Source organism: Candoia aspera, chromosome 4, assembly GCF_035149785.1.
Source record: "Candoia aspera isolate rCanAsp1 chromosome 4, rCanAsp1.hap2, whole genome shotgun sequence".
NCBI lineage: Eukaryota > Metazoa > Chordata > Lepidosauria > Squamata > Boidae > Candoia > Candoia aspera.
In genome coordinates, this window is record NC_086156.1 from 112549472 (window position 1) to 112571013 (window position 21542).

A 21542-nucleotide genomic window follows, 5' to 3' on the forward strand; every position below is an offset into this window, starting at 1 on the left:
AAAATGTAAATTTCACAGGTATCTCCTGATGTCTCTTTTAATGTACTGCATTTGTGTTGAATCGGTAAGTTCATTCCTTTGCTTCCACACACCTACACTTCATATTCCTTCGTTGTAATCCTGAGTTCCTCCTAGTTCCCTCTAGTGCCCAACCTTCAAAGACTCATCCTGTCATTTTTAAGAAGAATTCAAAACAAAGGCATTTTATGGCTCCAATCTTATTAATATATTTTTGCCTAATATTCCTTTTTTTTTTAGTTTTCTAGAGTTTTAAATGTTTCTAATAATTAAAATAATTCCTTAGCATTTATTAAGTATTCTTACGCTGTGTTCTATGCTGCCCAGAGTCACTTGATAAAGTTGAAATGATAATTTGATAGACAAATAAATAACTATATAAATAGATTAATAACATTTTCTGATGGGGAGGGTTCTGATAATTAATTCCAAACTCTTATTTCAGAAGCATCTGGACCCTTAGATCACCTGTGACGATCACCAATGTTACACAAGGGGGCACTGGGTGTTCTTTCAAAGGTGCCATCTGTGGCGTGAACAAAAAGATGGCTACTCCCTCGTCTCCCAGAGGGCTCAACCTGGTGGAGACCACTGTGTTGTGGCCTTCCCATGAGGAGCAATTGTCTGGGGCACTTTCACATTTCTACTGTAGATATATATATTTTCTTTGTTTAAAAGAAAACATCTCCGAAACCCTCCTAGGGAGATATGAAAACTCCAGTTGTCTTGGGGTCTGCTGCTTTGGGCTGGTCTTTTGAGCCTGAGGCAATCAAATTGGGTTTAAATTAAATGGAACCATGACAAGAAAAAAAGGAAAAATTGGGGCAGGATAATATACTAGGAAGTTTAAAAATAAGAAAAAGAAAGTTTAAATTTCATGAGAGGAACAAATAGGGATTCAGTACCTATATTTCTTCCTTGATGAACACTTCAGTTCATTCCCATTTATTTCTGTGAATACTGCCCTAACTCCTCAGTTAAATTATTTTCTACCTGATGCTCATTTCCCATTCCTTCTATGTTAATATATATGAAATTCCCTTCATCCTGACACTCCCTCCCTAATGCTGGGTAGAGTCAAGAAACCAAAACTTTGGGAATTGCAGTGATCCTCTTCCAGAAGCCTCCTGGGTCTGCTGAGATTGGACTCTCTTCCAGCCTTTGGTCACTGCCTGGCAGTTCCTGCTGCCACCCCCTCCCCACCCAGGGAGGCCTCGACCTGCCATCCCCTCCACTAACTTCCAGGTGGGGGGAAGATTGGAATTGGTCTGCCTTTTTGCTCAACAGGAAAGTAAAATGGAAAAAAAAATTGAAATAACTCTTATGGTCTCACCTTGTAGTTTTTGATCTGTGATTTATGAAAATCAACCCCACAACTTCCACATGGCAATGCTAGATTTATATTTAATACAATGTACATTTGTATTCATGACATTTAGGGGAGAAAAAAAAAATAAGAATATACAACCTCAAGAAAATACAGTATCTCATAGAATAACCCATCAAAAGGAATTTCCTATTTTGTAAAAAAAAATTAGGATTTCTCCCTATACCGGCTTAAGTTCCCTGGAGATCTTTCATTTCTTCTGAGCCCTAATTACCATTTCTTATTGCAAGAATCTTCTGGGCAAGTTATGGAGTTGCCTCCCCTCCTCAGGGTTTCCACCAGGGGGCAGTGTTGTCACACGGAATCGCTTTGCATATGTGTGGGGTGGGGGTGGGGGTGGGGGAGGGGAACAAAGGAAGGGTCTAGAGGCCTAGTCTCACTTCGGAGGCATCATTACTTTTACTCTGATTTTCCTGAGAGATCACTGAAGGCAATTCAAAGAAATTTAACATCCCAGGAGATTACATTCCTCACCATGAGGCCACATCTGAGTTGAGAACAGATGTGCTTTGCTAAATATAGAACAAACTGAAGTGTTTGGAAAATGAAAAGTCATTTATTTCTGTTTCTCAGTCCATGGAATAAGTGTAGGAGAGCGGGTTTTTTGAGTCTTAGTATGAATTAACACTGGGCAGTTCAAAACAGATAAGAAGACCATAAAAATGGCAACCCAAAAACCTTGCAATATTTGTAATCGGTATGGCTGCAAAGTTAAAAACCAATCCATTAAGAAACATTATACAGGCTTCCAACGATTTATATTCCAACTTTGAGACTTGGTTGTGTATGTAAAATTGATCTGTGGCCTATTAACTGGGCCTTATGGCTTGGTCTGCATTGACTTAATTGTGGTTTCTTCCAAAGAACGTGGTCAAGGGAACAACTGTGGAGCAACCATTTTGAACTCCGATGTGCCATCCTCTTTATTTGCGGACTGTAACATGGCTATTGGAGGAAATTTCAATGCCCGGTTTCTTTCTGTCGCCTTAAAACCCATACATTAACTGAGGAGCATCTGTCAGAGACTTTAATTATTCCAGTGTAAAGCTGCCCTTTCATCTATGTCCCATGTGTGAAAGGTGTGTTGAACTAAATCTATACCTCAAAGCCCCGAGGGGCTCTTTTATGCTGAGCGATATGTAAATCAGGCCACAATTTCCCCTTTAAAGGAGCCCCAGGGTGTCTCTTTTCAGGCTACACCTACCAACAAAGTTTGTGCCCTCTCCTGAATCCTTTCCTGTCAAGTCCCCTCTATTCTTTAAGGGGAGCAAAAATGATCCTGTGGCTCAATTTGGTTTCCTTCCTAGCAGTCCTCAGAGGTAATTGTTTCCCTCCTATTCAGGTTCTTTCCATTTTAATTCTTGCATAAAGGAGAGCTCATTAAAACAAATTTTATTTTAGGTGTCCTGTCAGAGGCCCAGTTGGTGGAGTCCGGAGGGGACGTGAGGAGGCCTGGAGAGTCCCTCCGTCTCTCCTGCCAAGGCTCCGGGTTCAGCTTCAGCAGCTACTACATGTACTGGTTGAGACAGGCCCATGGGAAAGGGCTGGAATGGGTTGCATACGTAAATCCAGGTTCCAGTACTATTTACTACTCGGACAAAGTGAAGGGACGCTTCACCATCTCCAGGGACAACTCTAAAAGCCAAGTCTATCTGCAAATGAACAGCCTGAAGCCGGAGGACTCGGCAGTCTATTACTGTACTGGAGACACAGTGGGAGGAAGTGAGTCTGAAGCCTGGCAAAAACTCTGTCTTCCTCAGAGCCGCTCTGCAAGTCAGCTCAGCCCCAGAAGGCTGGATTTTCCCAGGAGACTTGAGAGGGACCGGAGAAAGCTGCCTGAGTGCCAAGAGGGAGGAAGAGCTGATCTTGGCCTGGGCATTCTGGGAGCTGTTTTCCATTTCAATAGGAATAAAATGGCCAATCTCAGTACCCTCCTGAAAGACAGCGAAGGGAAATTGTTCTCAAGTTCTGCTCTCAAAAAGTATCAGGACATACGTTATTGATTCAGTAATTAAAAGTCTTCATTCTTTTATTGGTTTTGAAGTTCAACCCTCATTTACTCTTTCTTGAGACGCAGATCTGCCCCTCTCCCTCTTTGGGTGCATTTGTTTCTGTGTCTATATATCCTCTCTCCCTCTATCCATAGATGTACTACATACATGTACACACACAGAGACACACACACAAAAATATGAATTTGAAAGTTTAAATACGTTTACAATCATTTTCCTCTGCTGGCAGTCGCAATGTAGTAATAAATTCAGGATGCTGCAAGGCCTGCCAGAGTTTGGTGTGGAGTGACACCAAGGAAGGGGGCAGAAGTCAGAAAATAAGGCCTAAAAACGTCAGGCCAAGGGTAGCCTAATTGTGGTTGTGTTATAATACTTAGTTTAGCAAAGGAATGTAGATCAGGGGTTTCAAGTCAGTTCCAGGGAAGTTCATATTCTAGGTGGTTCAGGAAAATTGCCTCCCCACCTGCCGTCCTCCCCAGTAACTTCCGGGTGGCAGAAAGGTTGGAATCGCTCAGCCTCTTTGCTCAACAGGAAAGTTAAATGGAAAAAAATATTGAAATAACTCCTATGGTCTCACCTTGTCGTTTTTGATCAGTGATTTATGAATATCAACACCAGAACTTCCACATGGGAATGCTCGTTTTTTTTAAATAAAATGTAACCTTGCCCTATATCTTAGGTAAGAATTATTCAACACGCCTGTCTTGACTCCTATAAGGAATTGCCCACAATTTCAAAATTCTTTAGAAAAAATCCATATTATGTGAATGGATAGTGTATCTCCTTTATCCAAAATTATATACAAATTTAGGGATGATAGAAGATTGTCCCTTCATTTTCATGCATTTCTCGCATTCCAAGTGGGAGAAGTCAAAGTGATTTGTAAAATGTTCCTTCCCTTTGTGAACATTTACAACATACATTAGAAAAGTTTCTATACAATTTTGCATATTTTTGTGGGGTTAGGTTCCATCTGTACATAATTTTATACAAGTTTTCCAATAAATGATAACACAAAGTAAATTTTAATCCCTTTGTCCACATTTTTCCCCAGTTCTCTAATAAAATATTATATCCAAAATTTCTTGCCCAATTAATCATACACTCTTTGACCTGTTCATCTCCTTGATTTAATTGTAATAATATTTTCTACATCATTGTCATAATATTTTCATTATTTATATATAACTGTTTTTTGAATGTTTTTTTCTTTTTTAAATTTATATAAATTTTTATCTCATTTAAATCGTTCATTTAACTGCATATATGTGAACCAATGACACCGGTGTCCTTCTCTTCTATTTCTTCTCTTGTTTTTAACATAGGTGTATCTTGTTCATATTTGATTATATCTTTATATCTTAACGATTTTAACTTATCATCTAAACTTTCCCTTATTGCAAATCTTCTTGTGGTGATATCCACATTGGTATGTTTTTTTAATAATCTACTGTTATAATTCTCCCGATCCCTGAATAATACTTTTCTAATAGTACAATTTCTCAATTCCTTGTTAATTTTTACTTTTTCATTTCAAATAGATGCAGCCACCCACATCTAAGTTCATTTCCCTCTCGCTGTAGAAGGTTTGGATTTTCTGACATTAACCATTCTCTTATCCACAGAAAGCAACAAGCTTCAAAGAACAATTTAAGATCTGGTAACCCCAACGCTCCTCTTTCTTTAGCATCTTGTAATAATTTAAATTTAATTCCCTTCTTTTTCCTTGCCAAATAAAAATTGAGATATCTTTTTGCCATACTTTAAATATGTTTTCGTTGATTAGGATTGGTAATGTTTGGAAAAAAAATAGCATCTTCGGTAATACTTTCATTTTGATGACGGATATCTTTCCGAGCAAAGATAGTTGTAATTTTCCCCATCTTTCCATATCAATTTTTATTTCTTTCCAAATTTTCCCATAATACTTTTGAAATAATATATTATTATTTGTTGATAACATTACTCCTAAGTATCTAATCTTTTTTTCTATTGTAAAACCTGATTTAGTTATTAAAATTTCTTGTTGTTTTTTAGTCATGTTTGTACTCAACATTTTTCTTTTTGTTTAATTACCTTTAATCCTGCCACTCCAAATTCCTTTAATTTCTTCAAAAAATATTCTATAGAATGGGGATTTTGTAGTATGAATACTAGGTCATCTTCAAATGCTTTTAATTCATAAATTTGTTTTTTAAAATTTTTACTCCTTTTACTTGACCATCCCCTCTTATATCTCTATTCAGGACTTCTAGGACTAGAATAAATTAGAGAGGTGAATGGGGGCATCCCTGTCTCGTTCCTTTTTCTATTTTGCAATTATCTCTCAAGTTGTCATTCACTATAATCTTAGTTCTTTGTCAGTATGTTGCTTCATTCCCTTTCAGAAATGATTTCCCAAATTCCATTTTCTCTAAAACTTTAATCATAAAACACCAGTTCAAATTGTCAAATGCTTTTTCAGCATTTTAAAATATTGAAGCTATTTGGCAAGTGTTATGATGTTGTGCATATTCCAAAATGTCAATCACGGGTCATAGATTAACTTTCAATTGTCTTTTTGTCAGAAAACCACATTGATCTTGATCAATAATTCCTTGTAGAATTGTTTTTAACCTTTCTGCTAATATTGAAGTATTTTTTTTGTTGTCATTATTTAACAATTATACTGGTCTATAATTTTCAGTTAGAGTTGGGTCTTGCCCTTCCTTTGGCATAAGTGTTATATTATCTTCAGTCCATGTCTCTGGTATTTTTGATCCATATATAATCGAATTCAATAAATCTCTAAATGGGTTTATAATTTGTTCTATATAGTGTTTGTAGTATCCTGCCGATATACCATCAGGTCTGGGTGTTTTTCCGCTTTTGAGTTTCTTTATAGCTTCTATTATGTCCTGATTTGATATTGGACTGCTAATTAATACTTGTTGAGTTTCTGAGAGTTTGGGAAGATTTTGCTTATTAAAATATACCTCAATTTTATCTAAGGAAATTTCTTGTTTTTCATATAAGTGTGAAAAAATATATATAAAATGGTTTTTTGATTCTTTTATTATCAACTAAGTCTTCATTATTTTCCTTGATTTTAATAATCATTTTCTTCTCCCTATTTGTTGCTGTAAGAATGTAATTATTACACAGCCCTAATTCTTACAAGCCATGATTCTATCCCCACCTCTCTCACTGGACCTGGTTTGGTCTTCCGGAGCTCAGTAACTTCTTCCTACCTCCCTTCCCCGATTAGAATACAGGCATCTCCTTGGAGGGTTAAGCCTTCTGCCTCATCTTCTCCAGTTTTCCACTAGGGGGCACTGATGGTCTGCAAAATCCCCCTGAATATGCAGCCAGTAGAAAGGGTGTATTCACAGAGGATGACACTTCTGAGGCTGATCATTTCCACCATTTTTGGTGAAAAACTCAATGCAATTACAGCTCCCTCTACAAGAGAAAATTTTAAAATAATTAAAAAAAAATTCCTATGGGGAAGGTTCAGATAATTAATTCCAAACTCTTATTTCAGATCCATCTTTACCCTTAGACCATCTGTAACGATCACCACTGTTACACTAGGGAACACTGGGTGTCCTTTCAAAGGTGCCATCTGTGGCTTGAGCAAAATGATGGTGATTCCCTTTTCTCCCAGAGGGCTAAACCTGCTGGAGACTGCTGTGTTGTGGCCTCGTCATGAGGAGCCACTGTCTGGAGGACATGTGGGTGATCTCAAGTCGTCTCCTTATCCAGAGAGGAATTATGAAGAGTCGGTCTACACGCCCACTATTCACTCCACTGTGGTCCTCAGTTCACCATCTCTTCCCCGGAAGTTCCCACACACTTTTACCTCCCATAATCTCCCAATCTGCCTTGCCTGTTAGGACAAAATAATAAGTGTCTCCAGATAGGAAAAAGTGCTTTTGAAAACCTAATGTATATCTAAGTGGGGGATATAATGTATTTCACCAAGATCTAATTCATTATAAAATTAACCTTTGTGTTTCTGTGTCCATTTTCCAGCCATCTACAATAGAGCATAGCAGGTGGAATGAAAGGACAAAGATAAATGCAATCATTTTGCTCCAGTTTGTTTCCTCTACTTCCGTGAGAGAGGGATTTATTTTGTGTATATGCTAATTAAACTCCTCACAGGAAACTGGATGGATGCTAGCAGACTGATATTAAAGATTCTCAGCTTTATGTAATGATTGCCTATTCCAATAAAAGGAGTCTCATCAGTAATTACTAGAGAAAACTAATTTATTGAATGAATAGTATGCAAAGTACGAAGAAAGCTGAGAATGAGCAAAAGCGTGCCAAATGCAAACTTAAAAAGCCTTGCTCCCATTGCGAACCCTCCCCTCAGGCTAGCATAGCAACCACCCACCCCAGATGCTAGCAACCGTTAGAATCGGCCTGAGAAAGTAACCTTGAACAGCAGAGATAACCCAAACATACATTCCAGAAGATCACAAGTCAGCACAAAGGAAATTTACCAGCGTGGCCAGGCAGGCACGCAACTGCAGATATGACATGTGAAACGTTACGAGGAACCATAAACATCGGAACGGGAACATGACATATAGGTGTTGAATCAGAAAGTTTGCTGGAGGGAAAATAAAAATTATTAATATGGCCTGAACATTCCAATTTCAACTACAGTCTTTGCAATGTGATTGGGGTGAGCCTGGACTCAGATAAAATCCTGGAATGGGATATCATCATTCAATATCCTGGAAGTAGGTAGGAAATCAAAGCGTTATTAATTGTTCTAAAGATGTAAACTGTGCAATACACATTCCATATATTCAGGGATTATCTGCCAGAGAGGCAGGGATTCATCAATGTGTCCAGTCTACCAAGGCCATCTACCAAGAAGCTCTGCTTCTCTTTTATCCTGAAGTGTATGTTAATGCACTGACACAATTCCTCTTTATATACCTCCTTCTCCTCCCTCCTCAAGCTGTAGCTTCAGGTCCAGAGCCAGGCTGCCTGGAACTTCTTCTCTGACACACTGAGAAAGGAAAATCATCCTTTTGCTCCAACTCATTTCCCTTTTAGCAGCCTTCCAAGGTAATGGTTCATCCATCCAGAGATGGAAGCTAAAGGGCTCTTATATGGTAGAAATTAATGGACTGGAGCAAGATGGATAAAGTCTGCATTTCAATATTTCCTTTCCAGATGTCCAAATGGAGCTGAGGCAGGTGGAATCTGGAGGGGATATAAAAAGAGCTGGAGAATCCCTCCGTTTCTCCTGCCAAGCTTCAGGCTTCACCTTAGGCAGCGATGAGATGAGCTGGGTGAGACAGTCTCCAGGAAAGGAATGGAATGAGTTGGGAGGATAGAGGATGAATTAAATTGAAGGTGCGGGGAACCTGTCCATCTACAGTCAGAAGGAGGGAGCAATGGCATAAAGAGAGCACACTACAAGGTCTGACAATGGCTGAAGTAAGACCTGCGGTTGTAACTGTGACTTGCCTCCTTCTTCTGCTGCTTCCATGAGGCTAAAGCAGAGATTAAACAGCACTGGTCCTACATGCAATGAAGGAGGGATAAAGAGGTTCTTAAAAGGATAGAAACAGTTGTCTCAATAGTAATTTAATGTATGGCAAATAAGAAAGGGTAATATTCTCAATAATCCCTCTGAATATGGAGCAAGTAGAAAGGGTGTCTTCAGAGGAGATGACAGTTCTGAGCCTTGTTCCCAAATGGGAACAAAGAAAAAGAAGAACAAGGGCTTCAATCACAGTTGCCAAGGACCTGGGTGAAAAGCCAGTTCTTCAGGGACCTTTCAAACACCAGTAGGATGGGGGCCATTCGAAACTAAGGCGAAACCGAGTTCCAGAGGGCAGCTGTGGTGATCAAGAAGTGCACTGCTGGGATCCCAATCAATGGCATTCTTTCATCGAAGGAACCCTGAGCACGGTAGCCCTGCCAGATCAGATCACCCAGGCAGACACTCTGGGAGACAGACAGTTCTTCAAGTAACCAGACTTTATGTCACGTAGGGCTCTGTAGATAGTGAACGGCACCTTGAATCGCTGTCAGAATCCAACGGGCAGCCAGTGCACCTGGCAAAGCAGAGATAGTACATAGGTATACAGATGCAAGCCTATCACTGCCTGTGCTGCTGCATTCCGGACCATTTGAAGCTTCTGGGTAAGGTTCAAGGGCAGCCCCATCTACACCATGTTGCAGTAGTCAAGTCATGAAGTGGCCATGGCACTACTGACTTGTCCTGAGTTTAGGAGAAAAACTAAGAATTCCCCCATCCAAAGAATATACAACCGGTCATAGAGTACCTTTTCGAAAGGGATTTCCTATCAGGAAGGAGAAGAACAGCTTTGGATTTCTTACTAGACCTTCTAAATCCCCTAGAGATCCTTCATTTTTTCTGAGGTTCACTTCCCCTCCTGGAACAGAAGAATCTTCCTGGGGAGTTTGATGACGCCCTCTCTTCCTCATCACTTCCACAAGGGAGTAGCACTTGCACACTTAGTCCCAGTGGCCATGAGGCATGGTTTGGGCAGGGAAATAAGAAAAGTGGGCACAAATATAATCTTATTTCTGAGGTTGATTGTATCTTCTGATACTTGCTCCGAGGGTTCCCTCAGAGAATCTCAGGATAATTTGACTTCTCAAGAGACTAAATCCTCAGACATGAAGCCATGTCTGAGTTTAAAACAGAGGTGATTTCTTACATACAGAAGAAACTGATTTTTCGGCTGAATACAAAGGGAGTTATTTATCTTTCTCAATCAGCCAAGACAGTGTATGTTGTCCTAATGTGATCTGAGTCTGAATTTGTGAGTGGGGTGGATACAACTACTGTGGCTCACGAATCGGTCCTCAAGGAGTAATCACCATTTAATATACTCGGACTTTTTCCAAAACACAAACAAACAAAAAACAAAAGGTCAAGAAAGCGACAGGGTAGTGAACTTCCCAACTCAGATGTGCTAGCCTTTTTGTTTCCTGTCTGGAAGAGGCAATGGAACGCTGCCCTTTGTCCCATGTACGGATAATTAAAGGTGTCTGTCTTGATCCATAGAAAGGCTTGCCCAAACTCGCAAACTTGTTTCAGAGAAATCTATATTCTGTGAATGGATAGACTACCTCTTTAACCAAAGGGGGAAAAAAAAGTAATTAAGAGCGGATAGAAGATAGTCCCTCAATTTTCACATATCTCTTGCAATCCAATTTGGAGAAGGGAAAGAGATTATGTTTCTCAGCCATTTGGGAGCATGTTGGTTATAAATCGATTTTTGACTTTGTGATGTGTGGTGTCATGTTCCCCGTTCCGGTGTTGCTACAATATAATGGAAGATCAGCTTTGGATTTCTCCCTAAACCTGCTTAGATCTCCTGGAGATCCTTTATTTCCCCTTCGCCATAATTCCTATTTTTGAAGGCAAGAATCTCCTGGGAAAATTAAGTAGTTGTCTCCCCTCCTCACATTGTACACCAGGGGGCAGTGTTGTCACACTGAATGGCTTTCTCTATGTGTGGGGTGGGAGTGGGGGAGGGGAACAAAGGAAGGGTCTACAGGCCTTGTCTCGCTTCGGAGGCATCATTACTTTTACTCTGATTTTCCTGAGAGATCACTGAAAAGACCTCAAGAAAGTTTAATATCCCAAGAGATTAAATTCCTCACCATGAAGCCACATCTGAGTTGAGAACCGATGTGCTTCACTTAATATAGAACAAACTGAATTGTTTGGAAAATGCAATGTCATTTATTTGTGTTTTTCAGTCCATGGAATAAGTGTAGGAAAGGGAATTTTATGAGTCTTAGTATGAATTAACTCTGGGCAGCTAATAACACATAAGAACATAAAAATGGCAACCCAAAAAAACCCCAGTATTTGTAATCAGTACGGCTGCTGAGTTAAAAACCAAACTAAGAAGAAACATTCTAAAGGTTCTAATGAGTTACATTCCACCTTTGAGACTTGGATGTTTATGTAAAATTCAAATGTGTCTTACAAATTGGGCCTTATGGCTTGGTCTGCATTCACTTATTTTCGGTGTCTTCCAAAGAACGTAGTCAAGGGAACCACTGTGGAGCCACCATCCTGAACTGCGATGTGACATCCTTGCCATGTCCGGGCTCTAACGTCGCTATTTAAGGAAATTTCAATGCCTGACTTCTTTCTGTCACCTTAAAACCCTTACTTGAAAATAGGAGCTTCTGTCATAAGCTTTAAATATTCCAGTGTAAAGCTGCCCTTTCTTCTATGTCCCACGTGTGAAAGGTGTGTTGAAATAAATATATACCTCAAAGCCCCGAGGGGCTCTTTTATGCTGAGCAATATGTAAATCAGGCCACCATTTCCCCTTTAAAGGAGCCCCAGGGTATCTCTTTTCAGGCTACACCCACCGATACAAAGTCCCTGCAGTCTCCCAAACCCTCACCTGTCAATTCCCCTCCATTCATTCGAGGGAGCAATAATGATCCTGTGGCTGAACTTGGTGTCCTTCCTAGCAGTCCTCAGAGGTAATTGTTTCTATCATATTTCGGTCCTTTCCATCTTAATTCTTGTATACAGGAGAACTCATTAAAATAACTTTAATTTTAGGTGTCCAATCAGCAGCCCAGTTGCTGGAGTCTGGAGGGGACGTGAGAAGGCCTGGAGAGTCCCTCCGTCTCTCCTGCCAAGCCTCTGGGTTCTCCTTCAGCAGCCATTGGATGCACTGGGTGAGACAAGCTCCAGGGAAAGGCCTGGAATGGGTGTCCATCATAAACCCTGGTTCAAGTGATATTAGGTACTCGGACAAAGTGAAGGGACGCTTCACCACCTCCAGGGACAACTCCAAAAGCCAACTCTATCTGCAAATGAACAGCCTGAAGACGGAGGACTCGGCAGTCTATTACTGTGCGAGAGACACAGTGAGAGGAAGTGAGTCTGGAGCCTGGCAAAAACCTTCCCTTCCTCAGAGCAGCTCTCCAAGTCAGCTCAGCCCCAGAATTGAGAGGAACCTGAGAAAGCTGCCTGACTGCGAAGAGAAACTAAGAAGATATCTTGGCCTGGGCATTATGGGAGCTGTTTTCATTTGGATGGGAGGAAAGCAGAAAATATAAGCAAAAAAAAAAAAAAAGAATAGTTAAAACAAAATAAAATCAAAGAAAAACTCCTGAAAGATGTCAAAGGAAAAGTGCTCACTAGTTCTGCTCTCAAAAATTCTCTAGAAATACAAAATTGGATTCATTCATTAGAATTCTTAATTCTTTTATTGATTTTGCAGTTCAACCTTCATTTATTCTCTCTTGAGACCCAGATCCACCCTGTCGCTCTTTCTTTACATTTGTTTCTGTGTCTGTGTATATATTTATCTCTCTCTCTCTCTCTCTCTCTATATATATATATATATATATATATACACACACACACACACACATATGTGGAAACACACACATATTGTATACATATACCCACACACTCACAAACACAGACATATGAACAAACACATATATAGGTATTTGAAATTTTAAATATGTTTCAAACCATATTCCCCTGCTAGCCGTAGCAATGTAGCCAGGTAATAAAATTAGGATGCTCTAAGACCCCAAATAGTTTGGTGTGGTGTGACACCGAGGAAGGGGGGCAAAGCCACAAAATTGTTGGAGATACCAGCAAATCCAGCATTCCTCGTTAGGACGTGCATTAGCATGTAAATTGAGTTCAACCCATAATGCCTCTCTTCATGTTTCAGAGGAAGCTGATTGTTCCACTCCCACTTCCACTTTTCTCTCTTCGTCCTTCTTTAAGACCGGGAGCTATGCGCACTGCTGTGTGCTGGTGTCCTAACAGCCAGGAACCACGCTGAGACAAGGAACAGGTCTCTAGTGTTTTATTACTGCCACATAACAGAAAATCCCAACAAACTGAAGAAGCGTGGGAAAAAACCAGACATATAAACCCCAATGGTTAAGGTGGGCCCGATCTGTGTCTCTTGGAATGGCTACCTAATTCCTCAGTGCTACGCCTGCGCTTTACAGCCTGGATGGGAGCCCCCTGCTCGCCATCCTTAGTCATGACAGCTGGTCCATCTCTTTCTTCCATTTGGATAGGAAGAAAATGGTAAATCTCAGCACCCTCCTGAAAGACAGCAAAGGGAAATTGTTGTCAAGTTCTGCTCTCAAAAAGTATCAGGACATACAGAATTGATTCAGTAATTAGAACCCTTATTTTTTTTATTGGTGTTGAAGTTCAACCCTTATTTACTCTTTCTTGAGACACAGATCTTCCCCTCTCCCTCTTTATGTGCATTTGTTACTGTGTCTATATATCCTCTCTCCCTCTATCCATAGATGTACCACTTATAAGTACACACAAAAAGACACACAGATGAACGCATGAACACAGATTTAGGCATTTGAAAGTTTAAATACGTTTAAAATCCTTTTCCTCTGCTAGCAGTCGAAATGTAGTAATAAATTCAGGATGCTGCAAGGCCTGCAAGAGTGTGGTGTGGTGTGACACCAAGGAAGGGGGCAGAAGCCAGAAAGTAAGGCCTAAAAACGTCAGGCCAAGGGTAGCCTAATTGTGGTCATGTTATAATACTTAGAATAGCAAAGGAACGTAGATCGGGGGTTTCAAGTCAGTTCCCGGGAAAGTCATATTCTAGGTGGTTTAGGAAAATTGCCTCCCCACCTGCCATTTTCCCCAGTAACTTCTGGATGGGAGAAAGGTTGGAATCGCTCAGCCTCTTTGCTTACAACAAGAAAATTAAATGGAAAAAAATATTGAAATAACTCCTGTGGTCTCACCTTGTAGTTTTTGATCTGTGATTTATGAAAATCAACACCAGAACTTCCACATGGGAATGCTAGGTTTTTATTTATAAAATGTTGTTGTTGTTTATTCATTCAGTCGCTTCCGACTCTTCGTGCCATCATGGACCAGCCCACGCCAGAGCTTCCTGTCGGTCATCAACACCACCAGCTCCCCCAGGAACAAGTCCGTCACCTCTAGAATATCGTCCATCCACCTTGCCCTTGGTCGGCCCCTCTTCCTTTTGCCCTCCACTCTTCTTAGTATCAGCATCTTCTCCAGGGCGTCCTGTCTTCTCATTGTGTGGCCAAAGTATTTCAGTTTTGCCTTTAATACCATTCCCTCAAGTGAGCAGTCTGGCTTTATTTCCTGGAGGATGGACTGGTTGGATCTTCTTGCAGTCCAAGGCACTCTCAGGATCTTCCTCCAACACCACAGTTCAAAAGCATCGATCTTCCTTCTCTCAGCCTTCCTTATGGTCCAGCTCTTGCAGCCATATGTTACTACGGGGAACACCATTGCTTTAACTATGCGGACCTTTGTTGTCAGTGTGTATAAAATGTAACCTTGCTCTATATCTTAGGTAAGAATTATTCAACACACCTGTAATGACTCCTATAAGGAATTGCCCAACATTTCAAAATTCTTTTAAGAAAATCCATATTATGTGAATGGATAGTGTTTCTCCTTTATCCAAAATTTTATATAAATTAGGGATGATAGAAGTTTGTCCCTTAGTTTTCATGCATTTCTTGCATTCCAATTGGGAGAAGGCAAAGTGATTGATTATCTTTCTCAGCCATTTGGGAAATGGTTTGTTATAAACAGATTTCTTGATTTTGCGATGTGCGGACCTTCAACGATTGTGTTATACTTATAATTCTCAAAAGCTTAGTCTACATCATATGATCTTTTATTGTAAAATCCCAGAGATGCTCTTCAAGTGAGATGGGTGATGATGAAAACTGAAATATAAATTAATAAAATCTCGAGTTTTCTTGAGCCTCTTTGCTCAACCGGAAAGTTAAATGGAAAAACTATTGAAATAACTCTTATGGTCTCACCTTGTAGTTTTTGATCTGTGATTTATGAAAATGAAACCCACAACATCCACATGGCAATGCTAGATTTTATCCTAGGTACGAATTATTCAATAGGCCTATCTTGACTCCTATAAGGACTTGCCCAAAATCTCAAAATTCTATTAAAAAATGCATATTATTTTTATGGGCAGTGTATCTCCTTTATCCAAGATTATATATAAATTTAGGGATGATAGAAGATTGTCCCTTAGTTTTCATGCATTTCTTGCATTCCAACTCGGAGACGACAAAGTGATTGATTATCTTTCTCAGCCGTTTGGGAAAAGGTTTGTTATAAACAGATTTCTTGATTTTGCGACGTGCGGACCTTCAATGAATGTGCTACGCATATCATTCTCAATGTCTTAGTCTACATCACATGAACTTTTCTGGCAAAATGTCCAGAGATGCTCTTCAAGTGAGATCGGTGATGATGAAAAATGAAATATAAAAGAATAAAATGTCGAGTTTCATTGACACTCCATATTTATAGAAAAATCCCTCCTACTTTTTCTTTTGAAATCACCTATGATTTCCCACTCTGTCTCTTAAGTAGCTACTAAATAATTCTGGGTCGGTGCTCGCCAAACTTAGTGACATGATTTGACATATAAAAAAATTACGCGTTTTATTTCCTCCAATGTCCTGACTCCTATAAGAACTGGCCCATAATCTGAAAACAGTTTCAAAGAAATACCTCATGTGAATAGAGAGAGCGAGTATTTTCTCTGAGGACATTTGTAAATTAAGGGACATTTCTCCTCTCCTCTGCTCTGCTCTCCTCTCCTCCTCTCGCTTGTGTGAAATATACCTTCAAGGAAAGGTGGATGGTCAATGTAAATTCAGTGACAGCTTCTGCTTTAATTGAAGGATAGGAAATGGCCAAAAGGGGTCCGGTGAATGTAGAGATGGAGTTTATGTTAAAAAAGTGGGATACAGTTTGTTGAAATAAAGAAAAATAAAAAGGGGATAGAATTATGATTTCCTCTAAGTCTGATATTTAGCAAAATCATTTGCAAATGAATGGTAGAAGAAGCACAAGAGATGCTAAGAATTATTCTCCTTTCAGAGAGAATACAGAACTGGTATAGAGCAGATTTTGACCAATGATAAGCCCTTCCAACCCGGTCTGCCTGGAGTAAAACGAGGGCGAGGGAAGAACGAGGGGGACCTGCTTCAATCTGGCTGGAACAGCCTCTTTTTGTTGGAGGTCTGCAGAGAGGGTCTGGCTCCCCACCAGTGAGGGACGGTTTGGACTAGACCACCGAGATGGTCCTTCCCAACTCATTTTTACATGATTTCATGATATTTAGGAGAAAAAATAAGAATACACGACCTCAAGAAAATACACTATCTCATAGAATAACCTATCAAAAGGAATTTCCTATATTATAACAAAAGAGAAGCTTTGGATTGTTGGCAGAGTGCTGGAAAGCCTTTGGCCCAGGAGAGATCAGAAAAGTCACACACCAGACATTTCTATAAAAGCATTTTTTTTTAACAGAAAAACAAACATATTTAAAAGCTGTTTGCTGAGAGGAGAGATTTCTCTCAGCTGCAAATTCTCTGCAAGCCTACACAGAAGGTAAACAGAAACTAAAACAAGTCCAGGCAAATTCTTCTCCTTAGGCCATGCAACCATCAGCATGTGAAAAGGGGATAATTAAATTCAACCTCTTCTCCTGGCCAAAATGATTATTTACCATAGTAACCTTAATCTGTAGTAGAAAACATATTAACATAGATTTCTCCCTAGACCAGCTTAAGTTTCCTGGAGATGTTTCATTTCTTTGGAGCCCTAATTACCATTTCTTAATGCAAGAATCTGCTGGGAAAGTTATGTAGATGCCTCCCCTCCTCAGGTTTTACACCAGGGGGCAGTGTTGCCACACAAAATCGCTTTGGAATGTGTAGGGTGGGGGTGGGTGAGGGGAACAAAGGAAAGGTCTACAGCCCTTTTCTCATTTCGGAGGCATCATTATATTTACTCTCATCTTCCTAAGAGACCAGGGAAGGCAATTCAGAGAAATTTAACATCCCAGGAGATTACATTCCTCACTGTCATGAGTCCTGATGGTGAGCAGGAGGGGGACCCTATCCAGGGTTTGAAAATGGATTAAATTTTGAAGAAATAAAGAAAACTAAAAAGAGCATAAAATTCTCCTCTCCTCTCCCCTCTCTTGTGTGAAATATACCTTCAAGGAAAGGTGGATGGTAAATGCACTGAGTGCCTCTTTTATCCTGAGGACTGTATATTCAGTGACAGCTTCTGCTTTAATTGAAGGATAGGAAATGGCCAAAAGGGGTCCTGTGAATGTAGAGATGGAGTTTATGTAAAAAAAAGTGGGATACAGTTTGAAGAAATAAAGAAAACTAAAAAGAGGATAGAATTATGTTTGCCTCTAAGTCTCATATTTAGCAAAATCTTTTGCAAATGAATGGTAGAAGAAGGACAAGAGGTGCTAATAATTATTCTCCTATCAGAGAGAATTCAGAACAGATATAGAGCAGATTTTGACCAATGATAAGCCCTTCCAACCCGGTCTGCCTGTAGTAAAACGAGGCCGAGGGAAGAACGAGGGGGACCTGCTTCAGTCTGGCTGGAACATCCTCTTTTTGTTGGAGGTCTGCAGGGAGGGTCTGGCTTCCCACCAGTGAGGGATGGTTTGTACTAGACGAATGAGATGGTCCTTCCCAACTCATTTTTACACAATTTCATGATATTTAGTAGAAAAAATAAGAATACATGACCTCTGGAACATACAGTATCTCATAGAAAAACCCATCAAAAGGAATTTCCTGTCATATAACAAAAGTGCATTTTTTGATTACTCCCTAGAGCAGCATAACTTTCCTGGAGCTCTTTCATTTCTTTTGAGCCCTAATTACCATTTCTGAATGCAAGAATCTCTTTGGAAAGTTAAGTAGATGCCTCCCCTCCTCAGGTTTTCCACCAGGGGGCAGTGTTGGCTCCCCACCAGTTAGGCATGGTTTGTACTAGACGAAAGCCAAGTCTTCTTGTGTGAAATATACCTTATTTTAGTCTAATATCCCAAGAGATTACATTCCTCACCATGAAGCCACATCTGAGTTGAGAACCGATGTGCTTCGCTTAATATAGAACAAACTGAATTGTTTGGAAAATGCAATGTCATTTATTTGTGTTTCTCAGTCCATGGAATAAGTGTAGGAAAGAGAGTTTTATGAGTCTTAGTATGAATTAACTCTGGGCAGCTAATAACACTTAAGAAGAACATAAAAATGGCAACCCCAAAAACCCCCAGTATTTGTAATCAGTACGGCTGCTGAATTAAAAGCCAAACTAAGAAGAAACATTCTAAAGGTTCTAATGAATTACATTCCACCTTTGAGACTTGGATGTTTATGTAAAAGTCAAATGTGGCTTACAAATTGGGCCTTATTGCTTGGTCTGCATTCACTTATTTCGGTGTCTTCCAAAGAACGTAGTCAAGGGAACCACTGTGGAGCCACCATCCTGAACTGCGATGTGACATCCTTGCCATGTCCGGGCTCTAACGTTGCTATTTAAGGAAATTTCAATGCCTGACTTCTTTCTGTCACCTTAAAACCCTTACATTAAGTGAGGAGCATCTGTCATAAGCTTTAAATATTCCAGTGTAAAGCTGCCGTTTCTTCTATGTCCCATGTGTGAAGGGTGTGTTGAAATAAATCTATACCTCAAAGCCCCGAGGGGCTCTTTTATGCTGAGCAATATGTAAATCGGGCCACAATTTTCCCTTTAAAATAGCCCCAGGTGTCTCTTTTCAGGCTACACCCACCAACACAAAGTTTGTGCCCTTTCCTGAATCCTTTCCTGTCAAGTCCCCTCTATTCTTTAACGGGAGCAAAAATGATCCTGTGGCTGAATTTGGTTTCCTTCCTTAGCAGTCCTCAGAGGTAATTGGTTCCCTCCTGTTCAGGTTCTTTCCATTTTAATTATTGCATAAAGGAGAGCTCATTAAAGCAACTTTCATTGTAGGTGTCCTATCAGAGGCCCAGCTGGTGGAGTCCGGAGGGGACGTGAGAAGGCCTGGAGAGTCGCTCCGTCTCTCCTGCCAAGCCTCCGGCTTCACCTTCAGCATCTATGGCATGAGCTGGGTGAGACAGGCTCCAGGGGAAGGCCTGGAATGGGTGGCATACATAAACGATGGTTTAAGTGACGTTAAGTACTCGGACAAAGGGTTTGAACGTATAGATAATGATGGAGAAACCTTCTACTCGGACAAAGTGAAAGGACGCTTCACCGTCTCCAGGGACAACTCCAAAAGCCAAGTCTATCTGCAAATGAACAGCCTGAAGCCAGAGGACTCGGCAGTCTATTACTGTGCAACAGACACAGTGAGAGGAAGTGAATCTGAAGCCTGGCAAAAACCTTCCCTTCCTCAGAGCAGCTCTGCAAGTCAGCTCAGCCCCAGAAGGCTGGATTTTCCAATGAGTCTTCAGAGGAACCCAAGAAAGCTTTCAGGTTGTCAAGAGAAATGAAGAGCTCATCTTGGCATCAGCAGTGGGGGAGTGTTTTCCATTTGCATGGAGGAAAAAAGAAAATCTCAGCCAAGAAAGTACACTGAATAGTTATTAAAAAAAAAAAAATCCTCAAAGACGGCAATGGCAACGTGCTCACAGATTCTGCTCTCAAACTATCTGTACAAATACAAAATCAGATTCATTGACTAGAATATTTCATGCTTCTTTTGGTTTTGCTTTTCAACCCTCATTGATTCTCTCTTGAGACCCAGATCCACCCTGTCGCTGTTTCTTTACATTTGTTTCTGTGTCTGTGTATCTCTCTGTCTCTCAATCTCTCTCTCTCTGTATATATATACACATATATGTAGAAACACACACACATTGTATACACATACCCACACACTCACAAAGAGACATATGCACAAACACATATAAAGGTATTTGAAATTTTAAATATATTTAAATCATATTCCCCTGCTAGCCGTAGCAATGTAGCCAGGTAATAAAATTGGAATGCTCTAAGACCCCAAATAGTTTGGTGTGGTGTGACACCGAGGAAGGCGGCCAAAGCTAGAAAATTGTTGGAGATACCAGCAAATCCAGCATTCCTCATTAGCACGTGCATTAGCATGTAAATTGAGTTCATCCCATAATGCAACTCTTCATGTTTTGGAGGAAGCTGATTGTTCCACTCCCACTTCCTCTTTTCTCTCTTCGTCCTTCTTCAAGACTGGGCGCTATGTGCACGGCTGTGTGCTGGTCCATCTCTCTGGGTGCCATGTGGTAAGCCTGGAATTCCCCTTTCTACACGCAGGTCGTAGCAGCAATAGGGCTAATGGTGAATTAAGTTGGGGAAGACAAAAACGAACAAAGATTTCACCCTTTCTGAATGGAAATGTAACTGGACCTTGAATAAAATGAGTAAGGTATTCCTTTACTTTGAACCATCTCTGTCTAAGCATGTAATTCTTTATGCTTGGGAGGGCTGAGTGCTTAATATCAATAACCTGTGTTCCTCTGACATGCTCATTAAAGCTATCATAGATAAAATTCTTTTTCTGTGCACAGCTCCTCCGCTGTGTAAGCTCTGCTCCAATTCAGTGGTCCTAGCTGTCCACTAATTGGCTTCAAAAATAAGGCATAAAAACATCAGGCCCAGGGTAGCCTAAATGAGGTCATGTTATAATACTTACAATAGCAAAGGGATGTAGATCAGCGGTTCTCAAGTCAATTCCAGGGAAAGTCGTGTTCTAGGAAGTTTAGGAAAAGTGCCTCCCCACCTCCAACAGAAGAGTGACCTTCGCAGCCCTAATTATTGAGAGTACTGATTCTGTCTCCATCTCCCTTACTGGACCTCTTTTGCTCTTCTGGAGCTCCCTAACTTCTTCCCACCTCCCTTCCCCTTTTAGAATACAGGCATCTCCTTGGAGAATTGAGCCCTCTGCCTCATCTTTCATGGTTTTACACTAGGGGGCACTGTGGGTCTGAATAGTCCCTCTGAATATGGAGCAAGTAGAAAGGGTGTCTTCAGAGGAGGTGACAGTTCTGTGCCTTGATCCTAGATTGGAACAAAGAAAAAGAAGAACAAGGGCTTCAATCACAGTTGCCAAGGACCTGGGTGAAAAGCTAGTTCTTCAGGGACCTTTCAAACACCAGTGGGATGGGGGCCATTAGAATCTCAGGGGAAACCGCGTTCCAGTGGGCAACTGTGGTGATCAAGAAGTGCACTGCTGGGATCCCAATCAAGGGCATTGTTTCATGGAAGCAAACCTGAGCACGGTAGCCCT

General features: G+C 40.5%; 1 protein-coding gene across 1 annotated transcript; it reads left to right on the forward strand.

Moving 5' to 3' along the window:
* The first annotated feature begins 9921 nt into the window (after positions 1-9921).
* On the forward strand, positions 9922-21191 carry LOC134497138 (uncharacterized). The gene is made up of 5 exons (XM_063302838.1): positions 9922-9931; positions 11990-12442; positions 19268-19632; positions 20485-20538; positions 21165-21191. Exons 1-5 carry the CDS (start codon positions 9922-9924, stop codon positions 21189-21191), a joined length of 909 nt encoding a protein of 302 aa, XP_063158908.1.
* The last annotated feature ends 351 nt before the right edge of the window (positions 21192-21542 follow it).